The sequence below is a fragment of the Solanum lycopersicum genome, chromosome 4, assembly GCF_036512215.1.
Source record: "Solanum lycopersicum chromosome 4, SLM_r2.1".
NCBI classification, from domain to species: domain Eukaryota; kingdom Viridiplantae; phylum Streptophyta; class Magnoliopsida; order Solanales; family Solanaceae; genus Solanum; species Solanum lycopersicum.
The window spans coordinates 67,917,413-67,937,890 of record NC_090803.1 but is presented as its reverse complement, the minus strand read 5'-3'; the positions used below and the strand labels follow the sequence as shown (position 1 = coordinate 67,937,890).

The 20,478-nt window shown below is 34.1% G+C and overlaps 3 protein-coding genes across 3 annotated transcripts; all 3 read left to right on the top strand.

Moving 5' to 3' along the window:
• Nucleotides 1-1,860: 1,860 nt before the first annotated feature.
• LOC101252485 (stemmadenine O-acetyltransferase-like) lies at nucleotides 1,861-3,168 on the top strand. The gene has a single exon (XM_004238581.1). It carries the CDS (start codon nucleotides 1,861-1,863, stop codon nucleotides 3,166-3,168), a length of 1,308 nt encoding a protein of 435 aa, XP_004238629.1.
• Nucleotides 3,169-3,841: 673 nt separating this feature from the next.
• LOC101256970 (uncharacterized) lies at nucleotides 3,842-8,975 on the top strand. The gene is made up of 11 exons (XM_004238374.5): nucleotides 3,842-4,352; nucleotides 4,946-5,003; nucleotides 5,113-5,223; nucleotides 5,489-5,626; nucleotides 6,328-6,397; nucleotides 6,488-6,543; nucleotides 6,806-6,931; nucleotides 7,444-7,583; nucleotides 7,898-7,970; nucleotides 8,093-8,167; nucleotides 8,432-8,975. The coding sequence occupies exons 1-11, from the start codon at nucleotides 4,192-4,194 to the stop codon at nucleotides 8,741-8,743; spliced, it is 1,320 nt and encodes a 439-aa protein (XP_004238422.1). The 5' UTR covers nucleotides 3,842-4,191; the 3' UTR covers nucleotides 8,744-8,975.
• Nucleotides 8,976-10,743: 1,768 nt separating this feature from the next.
• LOC101256673 (uncharacterized) lies at nucleotides 10,744-19,595 on the top strand. The gene is made up of 21 exons (XM_004238373.5): nucleotides 10,744-10,949; nucleotides 11,024-11,100; nucleotides 11,363-11,440; nucleotides 11,826-11,957; nucleotides 12,649-12,699; nucleotides 12,793-12,927; nucleotides 13,035-13,157; nucleotides 13,268-13,345; nucleotides 14,184-14,276; nucleotides 14,351-14,473; nucleotides 15,098-15,181; nucleotides 15,418-15,516; nucleotides 15,612-15,806; nucleotides 16,389-16,464; nucleotides 16,559-16,662; nucleotides 16,749-17,005; nucleotides 17,215-17,301; nucleotides 17,397-17,627; nucleotides 18,252-18,330; nucleotides 18,411-18,474; nucleotides 19,143-19,595. Exons 1-21 carry the CDS (start codon nucleotides 10,859-10,861, stop codon nucleotides 19,259-19,261), a joined length of 2,376 nt encoding a protein of 791 aa, XP_004238421.1. The 5' UTR covers nucleotides 10,744-10,858; the 3' UTR covers nucleotides 19,262-19,595.
• The last annotated feature ends 883 nt before the right edge of the window (nucleotides 19,596-20,478 follow it).

Genomic DNA, 20,478 nt, shown 5'->3' with positions numbered 1-20,478 from the left:
CATCACTTATAAACATTTAAATATTTTCACATAAATGTTTACAACTTAAAACCATATCATTATCTGTATTAACATTCTCTACTTTTGATTTTTTGATTTCGTTGGAGTTGAGTTCTTGTTTATAATCATGAGGAAATTACAATGATTTAGAGTTCTCCCACCATGTAACTAACTAGTAAACAAGAACAACAGTAACATACCTCTGTGTAATCCCACGCGTTAACCCTACCTCGTAGAGACTACACCATACATGTAATTTAACGGGATTTTTATCAAACAAGTGATGTGCATATGAAGACAAAGCAAACAGCAGATCATTACAGTAAACAGGTCATCTACAGATCAATAGAAGTGCTACAAATTTAGTATATGAAACATAAAATTGCAGACTGAGATTTGTAATACTCACCGATTACACTTCTCCGATTTCCGTGCTCACTCTTAAAGGGGAAGATGGAAAATCTAGGTTTCGAATTAGGGGAAATTTTCTGTTGTGAAATTAACTAAAATGTGAAGCACAAAAAAGGGCGACCCGGCCCATATGTCATTTTGGGGTGGTGTCTTTAACTTTTAGCCCTCAAAAACTGATGTTCTTTAATTTGTGTCCTACAATAATAATATAATTAAAAAAAAGTAGTTTAAAAATCTTTTGAAGTTGAAAAACAAAAAATTTACGAGATGAAAGCTTATATTTTTCGTATCATAATATAAAACAATTTAACGAGTTATGTCGCGTAAATTTTACTCAACTGATGTTGTAGACATAAGTTCAGTTTATAACTTACAAATATATCTTATAAAATATAATTTAATTATTCCAGACAATTAGAGACATAATATAAAAATAATTCAATACCCACAAAATTATATTGTAAATGTTATAGCTATCTCTTCAATTAAAAGAGACAATGTTGAACCTAAAAATATATTCTACACAGCTCGAATAATAGTTATCTCTTCAATCAAATCTTGTATGATATTTTTAAATTAATATAACACATGAACATATACGAAAAATGTCAAAATTAAAACATATATTTATCTATTGAATTCATAAGTTGAATAATATAACAAATTCACCATTAAAATGTATTCATAAGTTGTATTGACGAGACAAATAACTAGCATTTTAAAAAAGACAGTTTGATGCATAAAACATTTCGCATTAAAAGAGCTCAAAAAAATCACACCTAAGGGAGGATAAAGATCATTTTCCAACCTATATAAAACGAAAACTGAATTCAATCAAACATTAATAATAGTTCCATTTCAATAAGAAACATAGAATTTTCCACAAAAAAAATATTTGTGTTGTTTATATAATAAGTACCAAATCTTTCTTAATCACTCATGGATTAGTGATATAATTAATAAATGTAGTTTCTAATGTACTCTAACGATACTGCCAAAGAGTAAGACTAATGCAGATTCTGCAGTTTGCTCATGGTGCAGCGGCAATTTGTCATGTTGTTTCGTACATTTCGATTTGGATGCAATCCGCACGATTTATGTAAAAAAGTGTTATATTATCTACGATTTTAGAATAACTTATTTTTTCAGATTTTGTTTTGGCACACAAATTAGATCAATCTTACATAGAAATTAATGGTGCTTTTTCAATTTTTATTTCATAGTTGTGATTATCAGTGTGTCATTGTTATCCATAGACCATTAACAAAGCTATATCTAGAGATTAATAATTTCTAAGATTTCTATAATTAATGATTCCTTTTTCAATATTTATGTATATGACAAAGTTTAATAAAGATGCTAATTAGCATCTATTGTCTCCCAAAACAAAACAAAAAAAACTATCTTTATAAGCTCTTCCAATTATTCAACTTTTTCACAAGCCAAAATATGATGAAAGTTCAAGTTATTTCAAGAGAAAATATTCAACCTTCATCTCCAACACCAAAACACCTCAAAAAATTCAATCTTTGTCTCTTAGATCAACTTATCCCAGCTCCTTATGCACCAATTGTACTCTTTTATCCCAATCTCAACGACGTTAAACTCCGCGAAAAATCATCATTGTTAAAGAAATCACTAGCTCAAACTTTGTCATCCTTTTATCCCCTAGCAGGGAGGTTTAGAGATGAACTCTCTATTGATTGCAATGATCAAGGAGTTAATTATGTTACAACTAATGTTAATTGTCATCTAATCGATTACCTAAACAAACCAAACCTCGAATCGATTAGTCAATTTCTTCCTTGTCAACCTCCTTTTAAGGTCTTAGGTGTAGGAGATTATGTTACAAACATTCAAATTAATGTTTTTGAATGTGGTGGAATTGCAATTGGTTTATGTATAGCACATAAGGTTCTTGATGGAGCAGGACTTAGTACATTTCTTAAAAATTGGTCTGGATTAGTAACATGTCCTAATTTAATGGCTAATTACTTTTTTCCATCTGATGATTTGTGGTTAAGAGACACATCTATGATAATGTGGAGTTCAATGTTCAAGAAAGGAAATTTTGTTACAAAAAGGCTTGTTTTTAATGACTCTGCTATTGACAACCTTAAAAGAATGTCAACAAGTGCACATATTAAATATCCTACTAAAGTTGAGGTTGTCTCATCTTTCATATGGAAATGTTTAATAGCTTCTAATAAGAAGTCTAATTCATTGCTAACACACATTGTGAACTTGAGAAAAAGAGCAACACCAGCATTACCAGAGAACATTCTTGGTAATCTTATTTGGTTATCTAGTGCAAAAAATAATAACGCGAAACGTTATGTGGAATTGGCTGATTTGGTGAATCAAGTGAGGAAATCTATATTGAAGATCGATGATGGTTATGTTAAAAGGCTACGAGGCGATGAAGGGTGTAGTTTGATGAGGAAGTCTCTTAAGGAGATTGAAGATTTTTGTTCAAAAGGTGCAAATCACTATGGTTTTAGTAGTTGGTGCAAGTTTGGATTTTATGACATAGATTTTGGATTTGGAAAACCAATATGGGTGAGTAGTATAAGTTCAAAGTGTTCATTTTTCATGAATCTTATTATACTTATGGAATCAAATAGGTGTGATAATGGAATTGAAGCATGGGTGACTTTGGATGAAGAAGAAGAAATGAACATGTTAGTAGATAATCAAGAACTCTTAGTTTTTGCTTCAGTAGACCCTAGCCCTCTTCCTCTCTACCTCTCGGGGTAGGTGTATGCTCCGCGTACACTCTATACTCGACAGATCTCAATATTACATTGGGTATATTGTTATTGTTGTTATTATTTATTTATATATTTCTAATAACCATGATAATTAAAATGACAAGAATCTAACAAATAATTGAGTAAAAGAATCACTTTATATATATATATACACACTTTTATATATATATATATATATATATTTGTCAAATGAAAAAATTGTCATTTATAATTTTTTGAATATTCAACTTTTAATTATAAATATTTAGTTGATATATTTAATTTTTATTTCTCGAAGATGAGTCAAATTGACCATGTCAAAAAGTAAAATATGATAATTAGAAGTATTGGAGATTTCCAACAAAAACTAAAGCTAGAAATTTCTTGCTTGTTAGAAAATTTATTATTATCGTGTTAACATAATACATAAATATGTTATTTATTTTATCTTAATTGATAATTGACCTTCAACTTTTGATATACGACACTAAATAAGATATGTGTGTATTTATTCAACTCTACATATATTTGAGTGTCTACTTATATATACCAAATTTAAATATAAAAACATATAAATTAAAAACATATTTATACATTAGGCCTATTAATTAAAGAAACACAAATCACCTAATAGTTCACGTGTGAAATTGTTAAAAAAAAAAGAGTTCTACTTCTATCTCAACAAAAAATAATGCAGAGTATAGCAATTGACTGAATTGCCCCAAAAGAGGCAAATAGAAAGAGACAATTGATTGTGGATTGGATCATGAATGATGGGAACATGGTGAGAAGAAAGACCAAGCAATCATAGCCGTTGAATCTCTACAAATCAACGACGCCCTGACCACTGTCGTCTTCTTCCCCATCACTGCCGGCATATATCTTTTCTTTCACAATTCCTATGTTTTTAAAGTTTTGGGATTGTCAAAGAAACCAAAAAGATTTGAAATAGTCGAGAAAAAAAAAAGACATTTGGGTTGAATCAAACAACAAAAATCACCGGATGTTGGTGTATTTATCTGTAATTTAAATGGGGTTGCGTCGTCGCCGGCGTTTGTATTCTTTACCCGTTTCGCCATTAGTCTTGTTTGGAGTTGTGTTGATTGTTCTGTGTTCTTCGTTTGTAAATGGAAATTCGAATTCCACGCAAATACCTATTACTCCCATCAATCACGATCTCTATCATACAAGGTAAGAATTTGAGCTTTTTTTGAATTTCGATTTGTGATCTAATTTGGGTAGTGATTTGTGGTAACTAGGATTACTGAATGTTGTAATTAGGTTAGTATTTGAATTACTTAAGAGTGGAAATGAACTTTTATGGAAAGGTTGTGCAATTAATTCAAGTTTGATAGAACTATATTGAGAAAGGTGAGAACTTTCTTCTTTTCTTTTTGCATCAGTGTTCTGTATTTTCGGAATTTAATGACTATAAAGGATTCATAGGGCCGACTCGAACTGATTTAGGATTGAGTGTAACAGATTGATTTGGGACTTAATGAAGTTGGGGTAGGAGGTTCTAGCTCACAATGAATTATTGGTGATGTTAATGAATGTGAGTAGCTTAACATCTTATTTGACTGATGAAGTGAATCTTTATAGATATTAGTGTGCTAAGGCTGTATGAGAGGCTCAATTTTGATTGCTGAACTTTATATGTTATGGATCAAGAAAGGTCCTCACTCGCTCTACTGCTTTTCGGCTTTAGTTTTTACTGTGAAATGGGAGGTGGAATGAGGTGATTTGTGCTTCGATTTTCAACATTAATTTATGGTGTCTTCTAGGGGAGCTTTGTTGGAAGAGATAGAATCATTGGTCCATAGACACCCAAGCAAGCTCTCTGTGAGTTTTCCCCTATCTCATACCTTTTTAAATTTTTGTTTTGGGAAAATTGGAACTACAGAAATATGCATCTTCTCTTAATATCTCAACTTAATTCATATTTATGCAGATGGAGACATTTTCCACTCAAAACAAAGGGTATCATGCAGAGACGACTGTAGTTACTTATTGCCGGAACAAGAAAGACTGCGATGACAGGTCAAAGCTTAAGATCCTTCTTGTAAGTTTACTTTCTTTGGTCCGTTATTACCTTTATTCATGTCCTGTAGAATGGAAATATATGTTGTATTACCTTCCCAGGGTTTCCTAGTTAAGATAGTTAACTCACGAGGAAAAAGGAGAGAGGAGGGGAAGTAGAGTGGTTTCTTTGAAAAGACATTGGGAAAATGCTTTTCCAGACATTATACTGATTTGGTCTTTAGTGTTAGAAAATCTCAGATTGGTCATTGCTGGTGTTTTTGACAGATAAATTGCTTGTGTTCCAGAGTTTTGGGCAGCATGGGAGGGAGCTCATAACTACGGAGCTTGCGTTGCGGATTCTTTCCATTTTAAGTGAAGAGGAATTCTTATCCAGTGCATACCCACTTAATTTAAATAACACGCTTGATAGGCTTGTCATAAAGGTAACTCCTAGTCTATTTGGAACTCACAGTCAAATAAGGTGAAAATAATTCATGTATATGTTTTATGAATCTATAAGTTGTTGAATCAGAAAAATTTTAACCACTCCTAATTGAACAGGATCTATATTTACATTCATCCCCTCTTCAAATGTTTAGTTCCTCAGCTCTTTTAGTACCCTTCAAAAATATCCTGCAGAACTTCTTTTATTTTAAGGTTCTTCCATTGTCCACACCTGCTGATGTTGGTGTGATTTTGTTATCCCATCCTCCAATGTACTGAAGCAGTTTGTCTAGGAGATTCTAAATTAGCCATTTTCTGAAGATTTCCCTGCACAATGCAAAACATTTTTTTTGGCAGAGACAGATTAACCTTTCACACAGCTCTCATAGAGAGAGCTCGCTGTCTCAAATTTAGCGTATTGATTTCTCTGTTTTGTCAGACATCAGTAAACATCTTTCAAGTTGTTTTCTAGCTGCAGGTTGTTCATTCAGCTCAGTAAATTCGTTTTAGTCACTGTTTGCTTTTTAAATCTATCAGGTCCTGCTGGTATAGAAATTCAAAATTCACCCAATTAATTAGTTCACTGTATGCCATGGGCTGTAAATAGTTAAAGAAACAAAGATCTTTATCACTTTAAAGAGTATCCAAATTCTCTTTTAAACTAATGTTACTGGGGAATGCTTTTTAATCCGTCTAACAGGTTGTTCCAATGGAGAATGTGAATGGGCGTAAACTTGTAGAAGCAGGGGATCTCTGTGAAAGAAGAAATGGTATAGCTATTTATCTTGCTAGTCTGATCACAGAAATTGACTCTATAGGGAAGTACCAAGAAAATTATTTCCAACCCTTTTTTTTGGCAGGAAGAGGAGTTGATCTTAATCGGAATTGGAGTGTGGATTGGGGCAAGAAAGAGAAGGTTTATTCTTTAGACTGCCATTAGTAGACGATTCATTGTGTTTCGATCATGTGTGTCTTCTTTACTGATGTATGGACAGGTTGTGTTCCTTTTATATAGGTTGTTACTTATGCATCTTGTGGTGCTTAAGTAATATTTGCACTTAGTACCAAATTAGGATTGCTTTACTGGATCTTGTGTATATGCTGTTTGTGTTTACTAGTTCAAGCTGATGCAGCTATGTGCTTATACAACTCTTGTCCCTTTGATCTTTACTTTTCAGGATTATGATCCATATGAAGAAAATCCTGGGTCCGCCCCTTTTAGTGAGCCCGAGACACAAATTATGCGGAAAATATGTGCATCATTTGAACCACATGTATGGGTTAACGTGCATTCTGGAATGGAGGCAAGTATACTTTTGTTAGTATGTCTTGCTGCTGTTTGTCTTCTGAACTTCTCTGCATATATAAAACATACCATTTACAAGCTTTCCCCATAACTCTTTTTAAAATTTAGGGCATAGAGGAGTCCTACGACCTTGTAGGACTCTCCTAGACATTTTGCAAGGTGCAGCTCCTTTTAATAGATTATAGCTTGTGCCTGATCTCCCCATCTTGTTTAGGTAAAATCATGAATTCAAACTACAATAGGATGATCAAATTTAACCATCTTTTCATTTGAAAATTTGTGTGTATCTACTTCCATAAATTAACTGGTCAAAGTGAACCAAATAGATGTATGTCAGGTGTAAATTGTCTTCTTCATGTTTATGACGTTTTACTGTTTTTGGTATATTAAGGATCAAATTTCAGGATCACAGAGATTATCTTCTTCATTTTTTTATAAAGAATAATAATCCATTTTAGTTTCTTTGTGAATGAAATACTTATTCTGTGCTGTTCATGTAATTTTTTTCAGGCTCTATTTATGCCATATGATCACAAGAACACGACTCCGGAAGGATTACCTTCTCAGAGGATGAGATTAATGCTTGAAAAGTTGAATCGTTTTCAGCTGAATGATCGTTGCTTGGTTGGATCTGGCGGAGGCTCTGTCGGGTTGGTATCACTTACTCATCACTTTTATGTTTAGCTACTTGGCTTGAGAAGGGAACATAAGTGTATTCCTGTTAGATATATGCAATATGCTTGTTGTTTATCTAGCAGTGAATGTATTTTCTATTACTGCATGTTAAGCCACTTATGGATAAAAGAATAATGATAAAGTCACATCACAGTGTTAGGCATGAAAAACATGCACATCTGATGCCTTCCTCTGTTTGAAGTAGATATTAGGGTCACCATTTCTTTATTATGTAGTTTTAGATGTAAGTTTTCGTTACCTCAAGTATAACATTACGTCACTTATTCAGGTATCTAGCTCACGGGACAGCAACTGATTACATGTATGATATTGCAAGAGTGCCCATGTCTTTCACCTTCGAGGTTTGTCTTTGCATTTTATCAATCAATATACAGTAAAGTCCTTGCTCAATGTCAAGCATCTTTTTAGTGATAATGCAATGTCCGATAATGTATACATGATGCATGCATCTATTGGTTGGCAGATCTATGGTGATAGCACGGCCTCGTCAAAGGACTGCTTTAAGATGTTCAATCCCACTGACATCACTACTTTTAATGTAAGTTATACCCTCTGTTCCATTTTATGTAATACTCTTTCCTTTTTAGTCTGTTTCGAAAAAGGATGATTGAAACAATTTAACTTTAAATTTCGCACTTTACCCTTAATAACATGATTTTGTAGCCACAAAATTCTTCAACTCCATACACAATCAAACACCTTCACTCAAAATGCATGAAGGGGACATTTCGTAGATGATGCATTATCTTTGCTATGTGTCTTGTCATGTCAAACACTCAGCCATATTCACTTTGAATTGCAGAGAGTTCTCAACGACTGGTCTGCTGCATTTTTTACGCTGTTCAGTTTGGGTGGAGTCCAGATTGAGGAACTTCATCCAAATGCAACTGGATCCGGTTTTGAGAAGTGGGTCTCTATCGATGATTATCTGAATGGTTATTTAATGGAAAGGAAAAGTAGGTACGGGAAGAAAATGGAGGTGCTCGAGCTGGGAATGCAGGAGATTAGGACATACTTTAGATTGTTCTTGTTATCATCTGTACTTCTGATGTTTATGTTTTGTTCAAGAATCTCAAAGAGCGGCCGGCAAATTGTTTCTGCTATGTCCTTGTGATTCTGTGATGGTATTCTTTGCTGCCCTTGAGATTTAGCTAGACAGTTTTGAGAGAGCTAGAAGGTGAAAAAAAGGGCATGCCAAAATATTCTTTAGCTGTGTAATTTATTACCTAATTTCTTTTTCCCTTTGATTCTATATAGAATGCTAGAGCTTAGAAAGGCTCTTGTTGATGTTGAATTGTTAACATTGTTTGGTTGAGAGTGTGGATAGATAATATAGATTTTTGTCATGTCCTATGAGTTTTTTCTTGTTTCATCTTGAACCTAAGATGCCTTTTATGATTAAACTCGGGCGTCCTTCGGTGTTACAATATGATGACATAGATGTGGAATACATATTGGATGTAGTCATCAATTTTGGACATCTCGATCAAAATCAATTGAGAAATTTATGACATATCATGACTTATGATATCAAAACAAAAAACTAGGTGAAATTATACCGTTTGCAAAATATAAATGTTGAATGTGCAAATAAACTTAATTAATCATGTTGTATCATAAGAACATGAATGTATTTTCTTATAAAAAAGTGAAAATATATAAAATCCACCTCGAACTTCTCTCCAAAACTTACTTTAATACTGTAAAGGCTGACGTGACAAATACAAAATTATTAAGCGCGTAAATAGCATAAAATGAAAAAGAAAAGATAAGTGGTTTCCACTTTTTGTCTTCTTTCGGCAACATGTACCATCTCTGCTTTCCTTTCTAAATCTTTTAGCATTCCTCTTTGATTCCAGTTTCCATCACCAAACTTCACCCCAACCCCTATCATCGAAAGCTATTGCGAGAGATCAACCGCCGTGAGACCACCAAATCTTGCTAAAAAATTTCACCAAACTATGGACAAAGCCATACCCTTTTATGGCTTTCTTCCATTCTTCTCTTTTTCTTTTTATTTGCTATCTTTTTTTTTTCCAGGCGACTCGTCATCAGATTTGTCAATTCTGAGCCTAATATAACAACAATTACTCCGGCGATTGGCATCGAAGTAGTTGTTGGTTGTCATTAGAGCAAGCATGGTTGTTAAGATTTAACTTTCAAAAACTTGCAAATAAAAATGTGGAGAAATGGTAAGTTAACAACAAAAAATGAAATTGAAAATAAAATTTGCTAAGAGTATCACCAACAAACCCAGCTCCAACGATGATTATAATTTTTTAAATATTTTTTTAGCATGAGCAAGAGTAGCACCAACAAACCCAGCTCCAACGATGATTATAATTTTTTTTAATATTATCGTTACAGCACTAGCCGCTGTATAGTCATTTCACCATTTCACACAATGTTTATTAAATTATTAAAAACTATGTTGTGGATGTTGAATTTTTGTGAAGGGTAACAATTACTTTGTATTGTATTGTATTGATTATTGAGATAATGAAAAATATGATACAATGAAGAAGATGAAGTCAAAAAATGAAAATGGGAATAAAAAAAAGATATGGAAAAGAAAAAAAGAAATGAAATTAAATTTGTTCATAATCGGATGTGTTATATATGTGTCGAGGTGGCACGAGTGTACATCACTTTCCTATTATGAAACTAGTATTGTATGTGTAAGGTGGTATTTAATTCATTTAAAAGTTATTTTAGGAAATATTTAAATATCCATAAAGTTATGATGCTAAAGCGAATTTTACGAACAAGTCTATGAAAAATTTGATATATTTAGTCCGTAAAAAAAGATAACAAAAGTATACTGTAGAAGAACGGATAATATGTATTCAATCATTGACACTAGTGAATATACTATCTAAACGTATTTTAATTTTGCACAACAGAAAACTATTCTAAGCTTTTCTTTTATAAGATTTACCTTTTTTTTATTTGATAATAGGAGTACTAAACTGGCCCTACTTTTGGAAAAGTAAAGGGTGCATCTGTAGATTTTTTAAACTTAAAGGAGAAAATTGTAACATTATAAAACTATATGGGATGAAATAGTAATTTACCCAAAATACATACATATATATATCAAAACAATTTGGATTAAAAAAATAAAAATCCTTAAACCCTATTGTACTGATTGCTGGCTTTTTAGCTGATGGGCTGCTAGGGTTTATTGTTAGAAGAAAAATTGATTGCTGTTTACTCAATCGTAGAGAAGATGGGAGGTGCTCGAGCTCAAGTAAATAAAGCTCACAAAACTCGATTTGCTTCAAAGTCATCTCGCAATGTTCATAAAGTTTCTTCAAAAGGTTCAATTTTTTTTTCTATTAATTGTGTTATTTTGCTTAATTTATGTATTGATTGTCTTTTTGGTTACGTTTAGATAAGAGTAGAATTGCGAAACCTGATCGCAATCTCACTAAGGGAGCTCGGGCAGCTCGGCTTCAGCGTAATAAGATGGTAAATTTTTGGTATCAATTTTTTATGTTTAGCTGACTCTTAACTAGTTTGGGATTGATTTTTTAGTTGTAGAAGTAAGAAAAAGTACTGCATTCTGTTTTATTGAGTTATCGTGTAGTGTGGTATGTGGATAAGGTGAAATATCCTGGTTATGAGGTGGGTTAAATTAGTCCAGTATTTGTGATTGCACGACTATAATGCCAGGATAATTTTGTCAACCAAACTACTTATTGTTATATGCTAAAAAAATGCAATTTTGTAGATGAGGGAGCAGAAAAGAGATGCTCTTTTGAAAGAGAAAAGAGCTTCATCTGGATCAAATAGTCCGCCCAGAGTTATTGTAAGTATTCTTCTTTGTTTTTATTGTTTCTCTCTTCATTTTTGGATTCCTATATAATGATCCCGGACATAATGTTGGACATGAAGAATAAAATAAGAAAAGTTTTTTCTTTGCTTAATTTTTCAAATTTTCTTAGGATTTGGTCTATTTCCATACATTTAACTAAGAACAACTACAAATAATTTCAAATTGGAAAAAAAATTAAAAGATCAAGTCATCAATGGAAAACTTTTTTGGATTGTTGAATGAAAAGATTTAATTAGTAATCTTGAATTGATGTTAAAGCAGTTATTATAAGTAATCCGACTCCATGATCAGCTGGAGTGAAGGAGAAGGAAGATATCTGTTATCACGCATCAGTTCCTGACAATTTTTTATGTGACAGGTTCTGTTTGGCCTATCCCGATCAGTCGACCTTAGTGCGCTTGAACAAGATCTCCTGAAGCTATTGTCCGCAGATGGAACTGTTGTTGTGTATCCAGCAGTTGCTTCCTCAGAATATAAGTTGAGAGCAACGGTAGGAGTGCATTGTGGGAACTCCCTTTATCAATTAAGTACTATACTTGCATTATTGAATTGGTCTCAGGTTCTAATTTTGGTGAAAGTATCATATAATGAGTAAACAGAAACAGAAGCTTTTGCATCTCTGCAAACATAGTTTTGTCAAGTACAATCAATAAATCAATAATGTTTAGAGGACTTATGCCTTAACCTTGGTAATCAACTGACTTCAGACACTTGATTAACTTCAGGATGGTAAAGTAATATGTCCGATTTTTCTTTCAATAAGTAAAACACATCACTGAATAGTATTAAGAAGATTCTGAAATACAGAGTTCGAAAAGCAAAATGTGAGTTTCTTTTTCTAATCTATAATAGAACTTCAGCAAGATAGGGAAGTCATTTATGGGACTATAAGCTTTAATAGTACATTATAGGATAGGAGGAGCTTTGACTGCACTTAAGAGTATGAGTAAGAGGATGCTAGGTTCAGGTATGTGTTTGCCATACCAAAATGCCAGAGAAAATCTTATTTACTCTTATGAATTTTTCATATCACAATTTTTTTGGTGTCAAATCTGATGCCAGAAGCAGCATACAGTAAATTGTTTGTCAGTTATTGATAATTGAGTAGTTTTCCTTGCTTTGACTTGTACGTTCTTCACAGAAAGTTCTGCAGAAGTTTAACAGTAAGTTATTTTATCTAGGTTTTAAAAGCACCTCATGGTGATCTCTTGGCATGTATGGAGATGGCCAAGGTATGATATATGCCCTGAAGTATTTCCAGGTTTTGGTTGCTCTTACGTTCTTTGTATCAAGGATGATTTAGTTAGAAGCTTTGGCATTTGTAGGTTGCTGATCTGATTGCTTTTGTCACATCTGCAAGTTCCTCTAATGAAGAAGATTGTTATATAGATGCATTTGGATCTCACTGCCTTTCGATCTTTAGAGCTCTTGGTCTTCCTAGTACAGCAGTACTGATTCGTGTAAGAATTAAAGATACTTCTCTGGAAGGAAGTGCTTTTGTCATATTCTTGAGAATGGTAGATAATTAAGGAGTTGACACTTGAACATGTCTTTTTCTGTGTTTTAGGATCTACCCAGTGAGTTAAAAAAGAAAAACGATTCAAAGAAGGTTTGTACATCTAGCCTGTCTTCTGAATTTCCCGAGGATTGTAAGTTCTATCCAGCAGATACAAAGGATGATTTGCACAAGGTAATGATTTGGAGATTCTGTTTTATGATGTCCTCTGATATATCTCTATCATAGTGTATTAACCTATGAAATTATTGTTTGTTCTTTTGGGTCATTTTTGTTATTTGTAGTTCTTGTGGCTTTTCAAGGAGCAAAGGTTCTCAGTACCACATTGGCGTAATCAGCGGCCATATCTAATGGCTCAAAAGGTATTAACCACCTTCCATTTTCCCACTTGACATAGTTTATCTCCTTTGTGGCTTCTGACTGGTAACATTTTCTTTTAGCTTTTTTAGATGAAATATATTCACCAGGAAAAAAAGGAGCAAAACCAATTATTCCCCAAAGTATACATCGTTAAATCAGTCTTGAATTTGGTTGTTATTTATGTATGTTAATCTTGAATGAATTTTCTCCAATGTTGTTTGACTGTGAATGTTTCAAAGCATAGAGGGGATATATTGATCATATCGTTGACCCCAACTAACTTGAGATTGAAGTGTAGTTATTGGGTGGTATTTTATCTGTTTGCACAATTTCTTTTTTAAAGTAGTTATCCAATTCAGCACCTGCTTTCCTGAATTATAATGTGTATACTGTCCCTCCTAATACATTTTTCTACAGAACATAACAGTGATTGCTTATCTATTTTTTTAACCATTATGTGGAAATTTAGTTGTCTTGGTGACTCTTATGGAAGTAATGTATTTGTATCCGTTCATTCATTTTTAACAGTTAGGCGGACATTTCTTGACAATCTTCTGAATGGGCCTAAAGAAAGCAGCATGGGTACAACAGATTCATATAGCCAATTCTAACTAGCTTGGGATTGAGGGATAGTTATTAATTGTAAGACAGCATTTCTTCATGCCTAGGGCTCTAGACCATGATTTTGACTACCCAATAACTAAAATGTATAGGCCATGATTTCGTGTGCTCAACTTCATATTCAATGTTGGTGACTCTGAATTTACTTTGTTCTCAACTATGGTTTGGGGCCTCTGTAATTCTGCAGATAAGGTTGTTAGTGTATATTTTGTTTTTCAGGTCGACGTGGTAGCTGATAATTCCATTTCTGGAAAATGTACACTCCTCCTCTCTGGTTATATTCGTGCTCGTAGCCTGTCGGTGAATCAGCTGGTAATTGTTTTGCTTCACCATATAGCTTTGAGATATTAACGAATTGTCCTTGACAGTAGATGCTCTTGGATCAGGTTCACATAACAGGTGCTGGAGATTTTCAGTTATCCAAGATCGAACTTCTCAAGGATCCATGTTCCCTGAATGTGAGAAAAGGAGGAGACTTAATGGAGTCTGATGACATGAATGAGGCACAGGTGCACTTATATTTTGTTTACTTAAAGAGAAACTCTTTGTGGTATTGCAGAAATTATTTGATAAAGATAAAACTTGAACTGTAAAATATTGGTTTCCAATTGAATCTACTCATGCTTGAATTTCTTTGGGTTCATTTCTTGTCTCACCATTCTTCCCTTTTTTTGGACCTAGAGGCAACATTTTGGCAGACACCAAAATACAATTTATTAATGAACTTGATCAGCTTTGTCCTTCCACTGGTTAGCTATGCTCCTCGTAGAAGGCATTTTGCTCATGAAGTCCAACATTTCAAAGTTGTACATTGCAAATTGCATATTGAAATACATAGAGGTTCAAATGCTCAAGTTACCACAAGTGTAGTTATAACCTTGTACTAAAATAATGGGATACATATGACATTGTAGCTATGTGCTCCTAGTGCAGCTGTCATCATTCTTCCCCCTTTTCTGAATGATGCATTTTCAAAAAACCCAACCCCTCTCCTTGAGTGATGCAACATGATATGCAATCATCTATTCTCCCCTGGGCCTTCTGTAGTACATTTCATGGTTTCTTTAACAGAATACTTTTTGTTTCCCCTCTTCTCAGATCTCATCCCAGCTATGTCTTCTAATGTATTTCAGGTCATCAGTTGCTTGACTCCTGACCCTATGAAGCAAGAGCCTTTACTTGTTGAGAATGTCCCTGATCCATTGGCTGGGGAACAGGTATAACTCTATTCTTGGCCCAATTTTATTGTTCATTCTATGGAAGGAGGAGTGGAGAAAGTTCCTATATGAAATGCACGAGTTATATCATTTTACCCTGTGCAATTCTTTTGTAACTACTGAACTATTGGTTCTTGATGAGATGCACTTGTTTCATAATTGTACCTACTTGTGCCATTTTTCTGTAACCATTTGTAATTTGTACAAATACTTGATGTCTATTTGATCTTAATCAGACATGGCCTACTGAGGCAGAAATGGCTGAAGCAGAAAGAAATCAAGAGGAAAGAAAGCTGAAAAGGAAAACTCTTCCTAAGGGCACTTCTGAATATCAGGTTCATTTTCTGTCAATAGTTTCCCGAACATGTATGTATTCTTATTGTAACCTGGGCATATTGGTTTATACTAGAATTAATTAGTTGAGTTGCAGGCTGCTTGGATTGTAGAAGATTCAGATGCTGATGTTTCTGAGAGCGAGAATGAAGAAGAAGATGGTATGGTGCTAGATGAAGGGGAAAATGCCTTAAATAGCCAAGTACGTATGGATGAGTTTGAACTCGATGATGACCAGGCGTCTCTAGCACTCGTATCAGATGAAGAAACTGAGACTCATTCCATGATGATGGTGGGTATACCTATTATTAGCATAGAAGGACTATATGTTTTCATTTATGGCCTTGTAGCATTTTAGTAAGTAAAGCTGATAGAGTAATCCGGATGATGAAAAAAGGAAGAGAACATACAGCTTAAGTTGTTACCTTCTAAAAAAACAAATAGAAAATACAGGTTGTTAACTACATACCTCATGGAGAACAGAATCGCAAAGAAGCTAATAATGGTAATTTCCATGAATCATAAACTTTTTTCTTGGCGATCAAGCCTACCATTTTAAACTTTAAGGGGTAGGCCGCCTCATGGTCTTTCTGTAGTTGCTTTTGAGGGGACAACAAAATATGTAGAATTTACACAACAAATTGTGGATTGGAATATTTGTTTACTATTTTTTTTTTAGTCCGATGTATTTATTTTATCTTTCCATACATTGTTTACTGCGGTCGCAGCTGATTTCGAATGTTATCTGTTTGGCTTATGAATATGAAAAGCATTTGGGATCTCTGAGAAATATTAATATACATAAGCAGTTTAATACAGATATCCCTCCCTAAGTGTGTGTTGTAAGTTGGATGCTGGATTGTGTATTCTGTAGGATGGTGAGAACCTGACTAGGGAGCAAATGGAAGAAGAGATAAGAAAAATTAAAGAAGCACATGCTGAGGATGAAGGTACATACTTAAATTTCCGCTGATTAGCAGCTTCCTATGTTTTTGTTTTTCTGAGAACTTTCTTTGAAGTCCTTGTTGCGGCTTTTGTCTACAGAATTCCCTGATGAAGTGGATACTCCATTGGATGTCCCTGCTAGGAAGCGTTTCGCCAAGTACAGAGGGCTCAAATCTTTCAGAACTTCCTCCTGGGACCCAAAAGTAACTTCTTCTGTTAATTCAATAATTTGTCTCAAAAAATATCTGGACGTGATCTAATTGTATTAAATCTTGGTTGGGATTTGCAGGAATCTCTACCTCAAGAGTATGCTAGAATATTTGCATTTGACAATTTTAATAGGACGCAAAAGCATGTACTGTCTAGAGCCCGAGAGATGGAACAGAACGTTGATGAATGTATACCAGCTGGTTCATATGCAAGGCTCCATATCCGGGAAGTTCCAAATGGTGTGGCAAACAAGTTAAATCTTGTAACGAAGACAATGCCTGTGATCCTGTGTGGTCTGATGCAGCATGAGTCTAAAATTTCTGTCCTTCACTTCAGGTACCTTATCTTGTTATATGATTTTGTAGTATCTCCCCCCTTATTTTCTTCCTTAGTGTTTCTATGTGTAATTGTTCAAGTACTCAAGTAATTTTCACTTCAGGTACCTCATCTTGTTATATGCTTTTGTAATATTTCCCCCCTAATTTTCTTTCCCTAGTGGTTCTATGTGTTATTGTGTAAGTACTCAAGTAATTTTCTTTTTGCAGCTTAAAAAAGCACGACAGTTACACTGATCCAATAAAATCTAAAGAAGAGATGATATTCAATCTTGGGTTTCGCCAGTTTGTTGCAAGGTGATTTTCATCTCTGTAATAAATTTTGTAGCCTTTTGCCAGGTCAGGTACTAATGTTCATTGGCTTCTTTCTGCCCCCTCCCCCCTGATTGCAGGCCCATATTTTCTTCCGATAGTTTTAACGCTGATAAGCAAAAAATGGAGAGATTTCTCCATCCCGGGCGTTTTTCAGTAGCTTCAGTATATGCTCCTATTTCATTTCCTCCCCTTCCTTTAATTGCCCTGAAGATTAAAGACGATGCAACTCCTGCCACTGTTGCTGCCATTGGCTCTTTGAGAAGTATTGACCCAGATAGGATTATTCTAAAGAAAATTATTTTAACCGGGTAAGATTCCTCTGTCATTTTAAAGGGGGGCTTGGATATTCTATTCCTTTGTTTATGTGGGAGGGGTCTGATTTCTGAGAATGACAGCATAATGAAGTATCGCTACTTTAGGTTGGATTGATTGATCAGCTTCGCTACCTATAACACTTGCTATAGTTGTGATTATATTTAGGTTTTTCACTGTTCTGTTTTTTCTCGGCTTTCATTTGTTTACAGCGGTAGAGATGTTTAGAGGATTATTTCTGGAACTTCTTGTTCTGAACAACTTAGACTTTCTGTTTTTTTTTTAATCAAATTTGGTCTATAGACTGAACCTACTAAGTGCCACAATATAGACTTGTTATGCTTTTTTACTAGGCATAACATAACATATAATGTGTGAACCAAAAATCTTGTTAATTGTGTATTCCAGCTGGGATCCTGGTAAAGTTAATTGGAGTATCATTCTAGTCATTCATCCTTGCATGGTAGAGAACTTTTTTGAGGATCATATAATTTGCAATATTTTATTTTAGAATTTTAGGGTTTTTTAGTCCTTAAAATGCAAAAGCTGATTGTAGAGAGTCAGTAGGTGATATTGTTAAGTTAACCTTTTGTTCACAAGATATGTCATCTATGTTGCAGTTACCCTCAACGAGTATCAAAACAGAAAGCGACGGTAAGATACATGTTTCATAACCCAGAGGATGTCAGATGGTTCAAGGTATGCAAACAATTGACTTTTCTATTTTCTTCTTTGTCATGCTCTTTTCACTTTTAACATATTTACTGGACCTTTTGTAGCCTGTTGAAGTTTGGTCAAAGTGTGGTCGTCGTGGTCGCATCAAGGAACCTGTTGGTACACATGGTATGTCTGAAATTTGATTTGAAGTCTTCGAGATATATGCGGAAATTTTCCACTCTTCTTCTATCCAAACATCTCCCCTCCTCCCCCCTTGAAAAGAGGAAAAAGGCTTGTCCAGATGTTAGAATTTTCCAGTGTTGTGCTCATTAGTGAGTGGTGTTATTTGACTAATCATGCATAAGGTTGTCATTTTCCCCTTATTATGTGGCCTGTGGCCAAGGAAGCCTATTGTGAGCATACATTTCCTCTGTTCACGATGCATATAATTTAGATCTACTAGAAAAACTAAAAGCTCTGCACGTTATTGGGTTCTTTGAGCACTCGACTATCTACAGCTTGTAGGTCAGCAAGCATATGATCATTTCATTGCCCTTCTACCATTTGTGGGTGCCCGAACATTTTGACCCTTTCTAGATGAATACCTGCTGTCGCATGCTCTACTAACTGGCAAAAGTACAATTGTTTTTTGAGTCTGTTGTAGGATGTATTATGTCTTTTCGATGTTCCTTGTCATGGATTTAACTTGTACATGTAGCAGCAGGCAATTTGCCTCATTTCGCCACTAATCCCACTTTTTGTAGATGGTTGCCTGTAGTATTTCTTGTAGCTGACTGGACAACGTAAACAATCTTGCATTGGTAGTGTAAACATGTTAATCTATTTTTGTGCAGGGGCAATGAAGTGCATCTTGAATGGAGTCCTCCAACAGCATGACACGTTATGCATGAGTTTGTTTAAACGCACATACCCCAGGTGGCCGGAAAAGTGGTTCCCGATGACAGATGCTTAAGAGAAAGGTCTAGTGGTGGCCCAGGTTTATGGTTTCTCCCAAGTGTGAAGGGAGAAGAAATCACATTTGCTGCACATGGGAATGAAGCTCTGGTTCAGAATGAGTTACTATTCAAGTTTTGTACGAGGGAAATTTTTTACTTTGTTTACTTTTCTTTCTCCCCAAAGGTTTCTTCAGAAACCAGTTTATAGTGTATAATATATGGTAGCTCATTTTTTCGTGCCACAACACAATCTTGTATCACTTATAAATTAGTTCCTAACCGCACAATGATTTTTTTTTTTTGAATCGTTAACAAATTTTATAGCATGTTTGATTATGCTGTTTTACTGTATTTTCTCTATAGTTCATTCTTAGACACTGAGAAAAAGTATGTGTGGTGATAATATTCTAATTAGTTAAATTTATGGTGAGTAATTAGCTTTTTCTATATCGTCGTTATTATAAAGTGAAGTAATACTAGTAAACAATTATTTCTTTGCATTGTGATAGTAGATAATATCAAGGAAACATATATTACCAAATATTGTATACTTTTTAAAAATAAAAGCGTTGAAGTACAGTATGAACTCATATGCGTAAGGACGCATTACTGAAATCTAAGAATTGTCTTGTGTTTTTCCTTTGTTGGGTCTTTCAAAAGTTGTTAAATTGATAAGAATCATAGGTATTTAAAAAAAGGAAAGGGACATAAAAGGGAATTGGTAATGTCTACGTTCTTCATCTTATGATATTATGAAGTTCTATAATTTAATTATTAGAAAGTCGAATAAATTTTGAGATGTTCTAGTGATGAATTAGAAGAGGTAAGCCCAAGAAGAGTTGGAGAAGGCAATTAGACAATGATATGACACAACATAATTTTAGCTTACCAAGGAGTACAAGTACAACCATAGATAAGAAGATATGAAGGTCGAGGATTAAGGTAGAAGGTTAGTAGGTAGCCGAAGAGTTGTTGCATTTTATATGAAGAGGCAAGACTTATCTCCTCTCATCCTTATTAATATTAGTATTTCGTAGTGGTGTAGTTTCTTATTCTATGATTTTTGTACTATTATTATCTAATGCTTCATTTGTGTTATATCTTGCTATTCTACTCTCGTATTTTATCTTGCACTCGTGCTTCAATAACCTTTTTTTTAAGTAGGAGAACTTTTGTAAACAACCTCTTTACCTATAAAAATAAAAATCTTTACTTACATTTTACTCTCTCGGAA